The sequence below is a fragment of the Hippocampus comes genome, unplaced genomic scaffold (genome assembly GCF_001891065.2).
Source record: "Hippocampus comes isolate QL1 unplaced genomic scaffold, H_comes_QL1_v1.1 scaffold378, whole genome shotgun sequence".
Lineage (NCBI taxonomy): Eukaryota > Metazoa > Chordata > Actinopteri > Syngnathiformes > Syngnathidae > Hippocampus > Hippocampus comes.
In genome coordinates, this window is record NW_017806061.1 from 117897 (window position 1) to 130092 (window position 12196).

Genomic DNA, 12196 nt, shown 5'->3' on the forward strand with positions numbered 1-12196 from the left:
CTTCAATCGTTGAATATCTGAATCTTTGCACGTTATATAGATACCTTTTTATTCTTGCACTAACTTTACTAGATAATTACCACTGCCGAATTCAAATATACTGTCCTTTCTTTTTTGGGAGGCGGGGTGGGGGGGGTATTGTTTTTAAAATGTTCTTATGCACATTGCGTATCTCCTTTTCCCCATTCAGTATTGATCTTAAAATTGCTTTTAAAAACTATTTCAACCTCTTTGAAAAAGTGGCGATAGAATAGCAAAGTAAAAATATCCTGCTCGGTGTTTTTACCGTGCATTATGACAAATACATATCTCGATTTTCTTTTCTTCTTATTTATTATTTTTTTACGATTAATTTGTATTTGTTTTAACTACTCGATGCTTGAAATGGATCATAAATTACTGGATCGTTTAAGGGACGGTATAGTTTTAAAAATGCTCCATATCGGAGAAAAAAAATGATAGCAAAACATCTGTCCCGCGTGGTGCCTCTCAGAGGACCGCACCACCCGCCATTTCCACGAAGGAAATATTCTACTACCATCTCGGTCTCTCAAAGCTCTGGCTTCTCATTACGGCGCATCTGAAGTATGCGTTTTAAATAAATCACCGTTCTTAAAATAAATAAACGGATCAAGAATTCATAAAAATATCTGAAATTGCGGCGCAGCCGTCGGAACCACCCCCGTTGGACAGGTGCAATGGAAGTGGCCCGAGTTGGAGCGAGTGCCTGCCATTTTTACACAGTAACCGCTAGCTGTCACAATCTGGGAAGTTGGGAGTACTCGCCGTTTAAACTTGTCGATTTGAAAGTGTACAGCACAACACAACATTACATTTGCCGGCCAACGTCCAACACGGCACCCTGGTCTCAGCCAAAGCCAGTCAAATAAACTGTGGCGTAAAAGACGGGTAAGTTGCTCATTTCAAGTTGAGAGAAAGGCTTGTTGGGAGCTAGCATGCTAGCCAGCTAGCCTTGCCGAGGCGAGCCGAAGCAGCGTGTGCGCGCGCACCTGGCAGCTGACTGTCAAAAACTTGTCGGTCTTGGTTGGCCCACGCTAACGCTAACGTGACAACAATGCGACGAGTACACGGTGTGTGCACGGTGTGTGGCGTTGGTGGCGAGAGGCTGGTGTCAAGTGAGAACACTTCTGCTCACTATTAATAAATTATGTTTTGGTCACTATTTATATCCGAAAAGAGGGCGCACGTGATGTCGGCTACTAACGCGGGAATGGCGAGAGTGTTCAAACTTGCAAACTTTATTGCACCTTGGCACGATAACAGAGAGCCATTCGTGTTTTTTGACTGTCCTTGTGAGGACTCCAAATTGCCGCACATAACTCAAAATTGTTTCTGGAATTTTCCCCGTGATTAATAAAATATGTGGCAAGTTTACAATCGTTTACGATCAATGGCATTTCGGCAGACATCACACTGTTAATTGCTAATTACGATCTTATGTTATCTCTGTCTTGTCTTGGGTTTATTTGTCAAATATACGTCGGCTTGAAGAATAAACAACATGGGTAAACTAAACTAGGTGAAGCAACTTTTCCATAAGATGTATTTCGTTAAATAACTGGTTAATTCTAAATAAATATATTACCAATAATACGAATACTTAAAGAAATGTGAATGAGCTACTTTATTCATCCATCCACTTTCTAATCTGCTTATCCTCACGAGGGTTGCAGGCGTGCCAAAGCCTATCCCAGCTGTCTTCGGGCAGTAGTTGGGGTACACCCTGAACTGGTTGTCAGTCAATCGCATAACTTGTTTATGATGAGAAAAGCCTGCCGGCCTGTTTTTGAGGTTCTACCGTAGAGTGATGGATATGCTACTCAATTCAAATCGTTAGCCCGACATAGTTGCCAAAGTTGTTTTTTTAACTTGCTCTCACAATATCATCAAGAACATCCAATGCGCTCCCTAAAAACGTGCTTTCTTTTGACTCTCAGTTATTCACGTCACGGTAATCCGCAAAGGTTGAATCGAGGCAACTCGTTTGTTGAATTTGTTGTGTTTCGTTCTCGTTAAAATGTGACTTTGGCAGTGATGATGTCAGGTCAACACACACGAGTCCCTTTGTTAATTAACACTTGAAATTGCAATTCTAACCATCGCTATATGACTGGTGTCAGAGTTTGGTCTGCGTTGCTCTGAGTAATTGGGATTCTCGTGAGGGCTGGACTCAACCGATACTGTCATTTGTCACTGATGAGTGACTCTTCATAACCAGAGGTGGCAAATCCAGGTCCAGAAAGTCAAAACCCCGCCACAGACGCACCTCTCTTTGTAACCCCGAAGGACAGAATTTCTTGGCGCAGCCGCGGTGGCGAGGGGGTCCAGTTTGGTGGCTTGGGTCTCTGCTTTTTGCACACAATGTGCTTCTATTGGTATCATCAAGCCACAATCTTTCACCCTCCCCGGGGTGGTTGGTGGCCGAATGGAATGAGAACGGAGAGAGAGAGCGTCTCCGGGCTGGCCTGGCAACGTCCCCACGGAAGAGCTGGACAAAGTGGCTTTGGCGAGCGTGGTCTGCGCTTCCCTGTTTAAGATGTTGAGCCGACATAAGAAAAAAGATGGAGGCGTGTCTTTGCTCTTATGGAAGACGTGAAAAGTAGTTGCAGGTTTGACTCCATCTTGTGTGTGCGTGCGTGCGGGCGCGGACGCAAAGATGGCAGTTAGCGTCCCAGAACGTCTGCTGTCCGTCCCTTTGTGAACACTCGTCACACCCACAAACTAATCAGGACACGGACACGGACACCACTTCGCAGCCTTCCCCGTCCTTCTCCGCTGTAGCCGCCGGAACTTAATTGTTGGTCGGCGGGGCCGCCGGGCCGGGGATTACGCGCCGGCTGCCTGGCTGCATTGACTCCCTCTTTTCATTCCCGCTACCCACTGGGCCTTATCGCCATCAATCTGACACGCTGTTTATCTGACGCTGCAGCCAGATCTGCTGGCCTAGGGGAAACGCTCACAAAGGCCGTGGGTCATCAGCATTTTGATTGTGGCCATCACGCCCTCTGACCCCCCCCCTCCGTCATCCCGCCAGCATCCCCGCTTCCTCCATAGGCCTTTTCGCTGCCCGTGGTGTCGTCCTCCGTTTTGGCCGGCGTTTCCTCGGCCCCGTGTTCTGACCGCGGTCCCCCGCCGGCCAGTTTGTCCATGTGTGGATCCGGTTGCTGTTGACTTCTCACAGAGCAGCGCGTTTGTTGACTTTGGCGGCTCGTCCTTGTTTGTGTTGATTTTTGCTTTCGCCGAAAGCCACCATGGCGTCTTTTAAGCTGGATTTTCTCCCAGAGATGATGGTGGATCATTGCTCTTTGAACCCGAGTCCTGTGTGAGTCACCTTTCTCCTTTCTTGGACTTAGACTGCTGGAATTGAGGTGCTTTGCCGTTCGTGTTGCCATGTACACGCACAACCGCGAGTTTAGTTTGCGCCTTTAATGTATTGGCCAAAGTTGACATCATGTTGAAATTGTTTAAGATGACCAAGGAGGAAGAGGAAGACTTGTGGCTGTAAAAAGGTGGCAACCTGCGTGACGCAACTTTGCACTTGGACTCAATCCGAACGTTGGGGGTTGGGGGTTTGGCAAATTCTTCCCTGACTTCCCCCGACTGACATGATCTTACCAAACAAGATTTCTGGTTGTCTGCGTTGCATTGTCAGCGATGATCCGGCTCGCGGTCATCTGCACAATTCCAAGGGAGGCAGCGGCACTGTTCTTGGTGTTTACCTTTGAATCCAGAAGGCTCCTTCACTTCTGGAAAACAGCTAAGAGTCTTCGCTGTTGTGGGTTTTATTCTTATCCTAAGAATAAAACCCACACCCTGACCGAGCCAAAGAGGATTTCTGGTTGTCTGTGTTGATTGTCATCTTCCTTCAAACACAAACAAGAGTCAATTTGCCTCCATCCGACCTTGGTGGATTACTCTGACCCGAATGGGGGAGGAGCCCGCATTGTTCCCATTACGAATTCATGAGAATATGAAACAAGCTCCTTACTTGTGAGGTGAGAGCGAATAAGCAAACCTTTCAAAAGCGATTCCACAAGTCGAGCTTTTCAACACAGCGATATTATTCCCGTGTCAACTTTTCGAAAGTGCGCAGGCGTCAGTATGACACGTTCATTCGGGACTGATATTGGAACACGGGGCTGCTGCTCTTGTGCACTGCAGCTAACCGGCTCGAAAGGAGAGGAAGTCATTTGGAGGTTATGTGTCACTTCCACGGTGGTGCGTGCGTTCGAGAAGGGGAAGGCGGCGGTGGTTGTGAGCTCACGGCCTGGCAGCAGCAGTACAATTGCCCGTCTGGTTTGCATCTTCCGGGCACTATTTCGTTTCAGCTTCAGCTGTCGTGAAAGAGCCATATAAATAATAATGTATTGTATTTTTTAGGACCCCCCCCCCCCAAAAAAAAACAAAAAACACCATCTTGCTTGAGTTCAACACTACGTCATTCAAGTCGGTGTTCCAAACCCGCTTCCAACAAAGTTGGGCTGATGGTTTGCAAATGCCGTTCAACCTCTCTTTAATTGACGAGACGACAAAGACCAGATATTTCATGCTGAAATGGATCCATTCTAGCCGGGACAGGGTCATGCTGCCCGCTGTGTTACGTCACCTTTTCTTTGAGCAACATTCAATAATGTTTAGGAACCGAGTGAGGACAGGAATTGTGGAAGCTTTGTCAGTGGAATAATTTCCCGTTCTTGATCGATGTACAGCTTCAGCCGTTCAACAGTCGGGGATCTCCGTTCTCGATGTTTGACGCTTCCTCGCCCGACGCACATTTTCACTGGGAGACGGGTCAGGACTGCAGGCAGGCCAGTCGACTACCCGCGCTTTTGTCACGAGCAAGAATGTGCTTTGGCATTTGGTTTGAAAAAAGACTTTGTTTGCATGGCAGCATCTGTCGCTCCAAAACCCGGACGGACCTTTCAGTGTGACTGATGCTTTGGCGGATGCCAAAGTTAGCCGTGCCGTTGGCACTGCGGCAGCCCCTTAAAACATCAGAGATGCTGGCCTTTGAACTTTGGGCCCATAACGGTTCTTTTCCTCTTGGGCCCGAAGGACACGCGTCCGCAATTTCCCAAAACAATTTGAAATGCGGACTCGTTGGACCACAGAACAATTTTCCACCTTGCATCAGTCCGTCTTCAACGAGCTCGGGATCGCCGGTGGTGTTTTCTGGCTCTTGCTGATGAGTGTCTTTTTTGACGCGCGGTTTAAAGTTGCACCTATGGATGCAGCGTCGATTTTTGGCAGATTGTTGGAACCTTCGGATGATATTTTGGACCGCAGATGATGAAATCCCTCAGTTGCTTGCAAATGTGCGTCGAGGAACATTGTCCCGAAACGTCCCACGCGGTTGTTTGCAAAGAGGTGAAACTCAACGAATTTTGGCTTGGGAATGACTGAGCAATTCAGGGAGGCTACCTGGGAACGGCGGTTAGCCCGTTCACCCCGCAGACGTTCCAAACGGGTGTTTGATGCCATCCGGCCCAGCTTTTTTTTTTTTTTTTGGAAGAGTGTTGCCGCCATCAAATTCAAACTGAACGATGATTTGCCAAAACCATTCAAATCGAGCAGTTTGAGCGTGAAATATCTCGTGCTTGTCGTGTATTCAATGAAGTACAGCTACGTCGCCGGCGTAGATAGTGTCGCTTGATGAAGAAATGATTTGTAGTACTCAGGGTCTTGTGTGTCTTTGCAGTGGCAAGAAGATGAACGGGTCCCTGGACCACCCCGACCAACCCGACGTGGACGCCATCAAGATGTTCGTGGGCCAGATCCCGCGCTCGTGGTCCGAGGAGCAGCTGCGGGAGCTCTTTGAGCCGTACGGCGCCGTCTACGAGATCAACGTTCTCAGGGACCGCAGCCAGAACCCGCCCCAGAGCAAAGGTGAGTCGCGCTCCGTGACGGCACTTTCCTTGCGGGCAAAGAGGCCGTCTAACTCGTCCGACTCATGGGACAGTGAAGCCCCGTTCACCACCGGGGGGGGTGCTTCCGGATCCACCCTCCAATGGATGAAAATCTTGTCGCGATAGAAACTGAAACCGATCCTGGAGGACAAAGTTGCTCGCGGCATTGATTATCCGTGCGAAGCGCTCAGACGACTCGATGTGAAGGCACGCAGCATCTCGCCCGAGAGGGCGTCACATTGCCGGATTTTTGTCTCAATGACTCCGTAATTGTCTTTGTTGTCAGTCCCGGGGCTTTAAAAATGGCCATTTAAAAGCAGCGACCCGTCGATTCTCGCTCAAAATGCTCGAAAATGACGTGCAGTGATTGAGTTCACCGGCCTCGTTTGTATTGTTCTCGAGGTAACTGTTTGAAATAAGCCTCCCGTTGTCCAAGCCGCTCGCAGTCCGCAGTGGAGCAAATCAACAGCCCCCGTGCAATCAGACGCTTTGGACCGTACGGCGTCGTCGACTTGCCATTTGTTGAGCCCGTCCGTGCGTGTGTTTGGTGTGTTCTCGTGGCAGGATGCTGTTTCATCACGTATTACACTCGCAAGTCAGCCTTGGAGGCACAGAACGCTCTTCACAACATGAAGATTCTTCCGGGGGTGAGTGGCCGCGGCGTCCTTTCGCAGCACGCCGGTTTCCGTGGAAACAGGCGTCCGCTCCTTCTGATGCGGCTCGCTCGTCTTGACATCCCACTCCCGTTCCACCAGAATTTGGCATTTGAACCGTTCTTTAGGAACATGTGGTCCGAAATTAGGCAAGGAATTAAGAAGCCGCACCCACTTGTGAGCGGATTTTGTGTGTTTGGCCGTATTCTTTCTTTGCCTGTTCCAAACGTTCCTCACCCCGCGAAGAAAATGATCATGACCACGATTGTACTTCGAAAAGGGGCTGGGTGGCAAAAGCAAGCAAGCTTCACCTCGCATTTGGTGATATTTGCAGTGATGCATAACAGCTCTTTTATTCCAATTGCTCTGCTAAAATGTCACAGTCAATGTTTTGTTTTTTGGTTTGTTTTTTTTTTTTAGGGGGGGGGGGGGGCATAGCCAAAGTTAAGCAGACAGAGGAAAGGGAAATTTTGAATGCGAACCAATGCCTGCGGAATAGTATTTGGTATCTGAGGGATTCACCGTTCAGCAAAACGTGACGTTGGCTTCAGATGAGTCTACTTTTTGATCGACGTGCGATACGGATGCATCTCAATAAGGTGGGATGGAATGGGGGAAGTCTCTCTTTTTCAGAACTTCAATTCAAAAAGTGAAAGCCATGGTTTGTTTTTATTCGAATTTGAATCAGTGAAGAAAACCCCAAATTCACCATCATGGAGTTCTGGCGGCGCGAGGTCGGCCGCTAGATTTTCCTTTCAATGCAGAACCAGTAGCTCTGAAGTCGGTAACCCAGAACGAGATGGTGTTTCGAGCTGGTACGGGATCATGTCTACCCAGGTTGAAGTGCAAACGGAGCGCTCGTTGTGTTGCGGCGACAGATTCGTTTGTTTGGATCAACGTTTCCGCAATGAAAGCGCGATGCTCACCGGTCCAATTCATGGCAGCAACTGAAGAAGAAACGAAAAACAACGAACGGTATTGTAAAGAAACAAAGCAAAATGGCATTATATGGACTGTTCGAAACAAAAAAAACCACTTTTTTGTTTCTTGACTTTATTCGCCTTTGATTTAACCTACAAATGTGTCCGATCATTTTGCCTGACCCTGGTCTATATCTGCTTTGCTTTTTGAATGGAACTGCAGTTCGTTTGCCCTCCTTTTCGTACGATTCGGTTTTTGACCATTTTTTTTTTTTGTCTCGGTCTCCGGCGAAATAATAAGAATCCTAAAATAAAGCCACACGCACACACTCTCGACTCACCAATTAATTTCCCGGAATGCAATTGTGTTCATTTGAAGCATGCCCTAAATTGCGTCAAAAGAAGGTTCAAACGAGGGCAAGACGTCGCTTTTATGAACAGCTCACGGCTCGCAGCTGAGCTTCGGGATGATACTCAAATTTATCGGGATGCACCTGCTCATCCATATTGTAGTTCTACAGCAGCTGCCCAACGCTGAGGGTGAGCATTGACGTCCAATCTCCTCCTCCTCCCCCTCCTCCTCCAGATGCACCACCCCATCCAGATGAAGCCGGCTGACAGTGAGAAGAATAACGGTGAGCACGTTTTTTGGGACGGGGGCACAAATCCTTCGACGTGTTCCGTTTCAACTACGTTCGGCGCTGTTGACGAGTGACTGTGGTCGACCTCATTTGAGCGCGCGCCTTACGTGTGATGCAGCGGTGGAGGACAGAAAGCTGTTCATCGGCATGATCTCCAAGAAGTGTAACGAGAACGACATGCGCCTGATGTTCTCGCCCTACGGACAAATCGAGGAGTGTCGGATACTTCGGGGCCCCGACGGATTGAGCCGAGGTGACGACAGAGTTCTCGCACTCCTCAGACATCGGACATGCGGGAACGGTTGTTGGAATAACATGAGGTCGTCTTGTCTCGGTGCCGCCGCAAGTCGGGCCGCGACGATGACGCGGATACCCCGACTCGTCGGATTGACGCCCGTCGACTCCGTTTGCTGACTGGCTAACAGTTAGCCAGTGAACAGCCCGCTCCGCATTTACCGACTCGCGCCTCGGTCAAGCGGGCCGGGGCCCCGCCTTCTACGCCGCGCACATTTTCACAGAGTTGGACAGGGTAGAACGTCGTGAGCACGCCGGCCCCGAGCGGGCGGCTGTCATGCGTGCATAGATTCCATTTGTGAATCAAACAGCCCCCGTTCATGAACCGTACACCCAAAAGAAACGCCGGCGATCGACCGTCGGCAATCATTTAAACGACTTTTGCAAACAAACCCTGAAATTTCAATGGCGAATGTAAGTCAGCGCTTTTGACGGTCCCTTCAGGCCTGAGAAAAACAAGGACTAACGTCCAAGCTCTGGTGTTTGTCCCGGTGTCAGTCCGTCCATTTCTGTCGTCGACGCATGCACGTTTGTGTGTTGCAGGTTGCGCGTTTGTGACGTTCACGGCCAGGCAGATGGCCCAAGCCGCCATCAAGTCCATGCACCAGTCCCAGACCATGGAGGTGAACAGCCAGCACGCACGCATACGCAAACCTGTCGTCACACAAATCCAAATCCACGAGAACGCTCGTGAGAAGCTGCCGGAGGCCGCAAGGCACGCAGCGGCGCTCGCCACTCCCCGAAAGGGGACTCACCCATCACACCGGTACTGGACTTGATAAAACCAGATGACTAATTCCCGTTCTCTTACGACGGTGAGTTCGAAACGCGTCGCAAAAGAATGCCGGTGTGTTCTGGGGGCGCCGCGACGGATTCGTGTCGTTTCAATTCGGCGGATTTGCAGTCCGGGTCGACGGAGTCGCCGGCTTGGTCAGGGAAAACAAACGAGACGGCCGCGTCATTTTCCCCCCGCGCATCCGCCACACGTTGCGTTTGTGTGTCGCGTTTCAGGGCTGCTCGTCGCCCATCGTGGTGAAGTTTGCCGACACGCAGAAGGACAAGGAGCAGAAACGCATGGCGCTTCAACTGCAGCAGCAGATGCAGCAACTCAGCGCCGCGTCCATGTGGGGAAACCTGACCGGGCTGGGAAGTCTGGGGCCGCAGTACCTCGCCGTAAGCCTCCCGTGCTTCCTTGCCCTCTTCTCATTCCGTGATCGTGCTTGCGGCGATCGTGTTCTTGTAGCTTCCGGAAGCCGTCTTTAAGCTCCATTCACGCCGCGGTCAGAGTTTCCCGTGAAAGTAAACGCACGTTTTCTATCGAAATACAAGAAATGCTTTTTTTTTCAAGACATTGGCAGCTTCATGCTAGCACGGGAGAGATGAACCGTCCAATTGCAAAACTTGACACACGCGCAGTCTGTGGGAACGCGTACAGACGGCTAATGTGACAGTACTCCCGAGCCTATCGTCTTCCTTACCCAGTTCCGTCCATAAAGTTTGTCGCTTTTTTTCTTCTGACTCCCTCTTCTTGCGAGTGTATCCCCGTCCATGCGGCACACTGCCCCTCAGAGGCCAAAGCACGCACAGCAGACATTTACTTGGAATCCTTTTTTTTTTTTTTTTGCCATTGTTTTGATACCAAAATCATTTTCCGGTTCTTCTTTTAAAGGTGAGCTTTGAGAGTTGAACGGCGGCTAAATTCAGCGAATAATTGCGCGGGGCCGACGCTGATTTCCATCTCGGTCCCAAACAATCGTGACGGTGGATTTTCCCCAAAGTCGCCCGGCCTTCCTGCGTGTCATGACGGACTGTCTGCGACTGTTTGGTGTGTGCAGATTTACTTACAGCTGCTGCAGCAGTCGGCCTCCACGGGGAACGCACTCGGCAACCTGCACCCCGCTTCAGGTACGCCACGTCACCAATGAATGCCCGTCCGACCTCCACCATGAGCAAAATTGGGCTACGCGAGCGCCTCCCGATTACAGCCGCGTCGGTGGCCGCAGCCGGCATCCGACCCCGCGCAAAAGAATCGTGCAAGTTTTCGAATCATACGAAAAGGCAGAGTCTCCGCACTCAAACCCCATCCGGCTCGTTTGGGATGAATCGGATGCAAGAGAGGTGGACATTTTTGCCACCTTCTCTCATGGGGCTGGGAAGAACCTTCTGAAGAGCATTTGATTTGCATTGGAGAAAGCAAGCCACGTGTGTATTCACCATTCAGCTGTTCTAGTCACCGAGGAGTCCAAATCAAAAGGATACGTTGTGCTCTCGAGTTGGAGACGTTGAACTGCGTGGATTTCAATTCAAAAAGGAAGGAAAAAGCTGGAAATCGGGACGTTCTAAATGCGCGGTGAACGAAAGCAGCAATTTCTAAACATACTTACTGGCCTTTAGTCGAGGAAAGGGTAGCTCGGGTAATGTACCTTCGAACCTGTCCAGAAAGATGGCATCCTGTGATTGATGCCGTGTGTGTGTGTGTGTGTGTGTGTGTGTGTGTGTGTGTGTGTGTGTGTGTGTGTGTGTGTGTTGTGAGGAGGGGGAGGAGTTCAAGTGAGTTTACGAGCACCCATACTTTGGACTGGGGCGCGCGCGCGCTTTGGACACATCAGGTCTTAATGCCATGCAGAACTTGGCCGCCTTGGCAGCAGCGACCGCCAGCCAGGCTTCAGCAAGCGGCTCCAGTGCCATGACTACATCAAGTAGTCCACTAAGTGCGCTAACGAGCTCAGGTAAAAAGTCCGCACGCGTGAATGTGTGACATGTGCTCATACAGCACGGAGAAAGAGGGGGGCGGCGTCGGCACTTTTCAAAGCGCTCGCGGGACTTGCGTGCCGCCTCACTTCTCCATTCGATTCTTCTGGCCTTCTCTTGTCTCAGGTTCGTCGCCCACCTCGAGCAGCACGTCGTCCGTCAACCCCATCGCGTCTCTGGGAACGCTGCAGTCTCTGGCCGCCAGCACGGGAGCCGGCCTCAACGTGGGCTCGCTCGCAGGTAGCGCATCCCAGCGTGCGTCCGGCGGATCTGCGGCGCGCCCCTGCCTCTCTTTCTTTGTGTTCTTCCTACCGCCGGCCGGGCACGGTGGCAACGTCAAACCCATTTCCTCTCCACGTGTTTCTCTTTGGTCTCCCCGCACCGCCGATTTTCCGCTATCGGGCTCGGCGTCCGATCGATGCGCTCACCCGGGCCCTTTGTGCCGAGCAGGAATGGCGGCTCTGAACGGCGGCCTGGGCTCGGGAGGCCTGTCCAACGGCTCCGGCAGCACCATGGAGGCGCTGAGTCAGGCGTACTCGGGGATCCAGCAGTACGCCGCCGCCGCCGCCCTGCCGGGACTCTACAACCAGAGCCTGCTGTCGCAACAGAGCGTCTCGGCCGCGGGCAGCCAAAAGGAAGGTGAGCCCTGCGCTGCGATGAGAGCTTACGCTTTTCATGGTCACTCCCGGACATGGCATGGCGCGGGGGGGGGGCGCAATGTCACCACATTGAAGCTACGCCGTCAGCGACAAATGCCAATTGTGGAAATAAAACCACTGTGAGCGATTGAGGTTTTTAATTTCATATAGATGCCACAAGGTGGCGGCAAAGCACTCGATTCCACGAGATGCAACGAAGCTCCTCCCCTCACTCCAACTCTGCCATAGATAATTCTCTGGCCAAAGATCATAAACCGCAAGTGTTTTTGCGCAAATATGGACGATCGGGTGAATTTGGAAAAGTTTGCAGGGGAAACGCCGAGTGGCAGCCTCCGTCCGCTTCCCCGCATG

General features: G+C 50.8%; 1 protein-coding gene across 2 annotated transcripts in view; it reads left to right on the forward strand.

Moving 5' to 3' along the window:
- The first annotated feature begins 467 nt into the window (after positions 1 to 467).
- celf1 (cugbp, Elav-like family member 1) overlaps positions 468 to 12196 on the forward strand; it is a 21400-nt gene continuing 9671 nt past the window's right edge. The window contains exons 1-11 of one of the 2 annotated variants that reach the window (XM_019893212.1): positions 468 to 909; positions 5720 to 5907; positions 6492 to 6574; positions 8087 to 8135; positions 8260 to 8394; positions 8979 to 9058; positions 9447 to 9608; positions 10271 to 10340; positions 11045 to 11164; positions 11313 to 11426; positions 11637 to 11825. In XM_019893212.1, the coding sequence (XP_019748771.1) occupies positions 5730 to 5907; positions 6492 to 6574; positions 8087 to 8135; positions 8260 to 8394; positions 8979 to 9058; positions 9447 to 9608; positions 10271 to 10340; positions 11045 to 11164; positions 11313 to 11426; positions 11637 to 11825 (1180 nt within the window). In that variant the 5' untranslated portion in view covers positions 468 to 909; positions 5720 to 5729. Of the gene's footprint in view, positions 910 to 2439; positions 3344 to 5719; positions 5908 to 6491; positions 6575 to 8086; positions 8136 to 8259; positions 8395 to 8978; positions 9059 to 9446; positions 9609 to 10270; positions 10341 to 11044; positions 11165 to 11312; positions 11427 to 11636; positions 11826 to 12196 lie in introns of those variants that run through there. The other variant, XM_019893213.1, reaches the window with a different exon arrangement.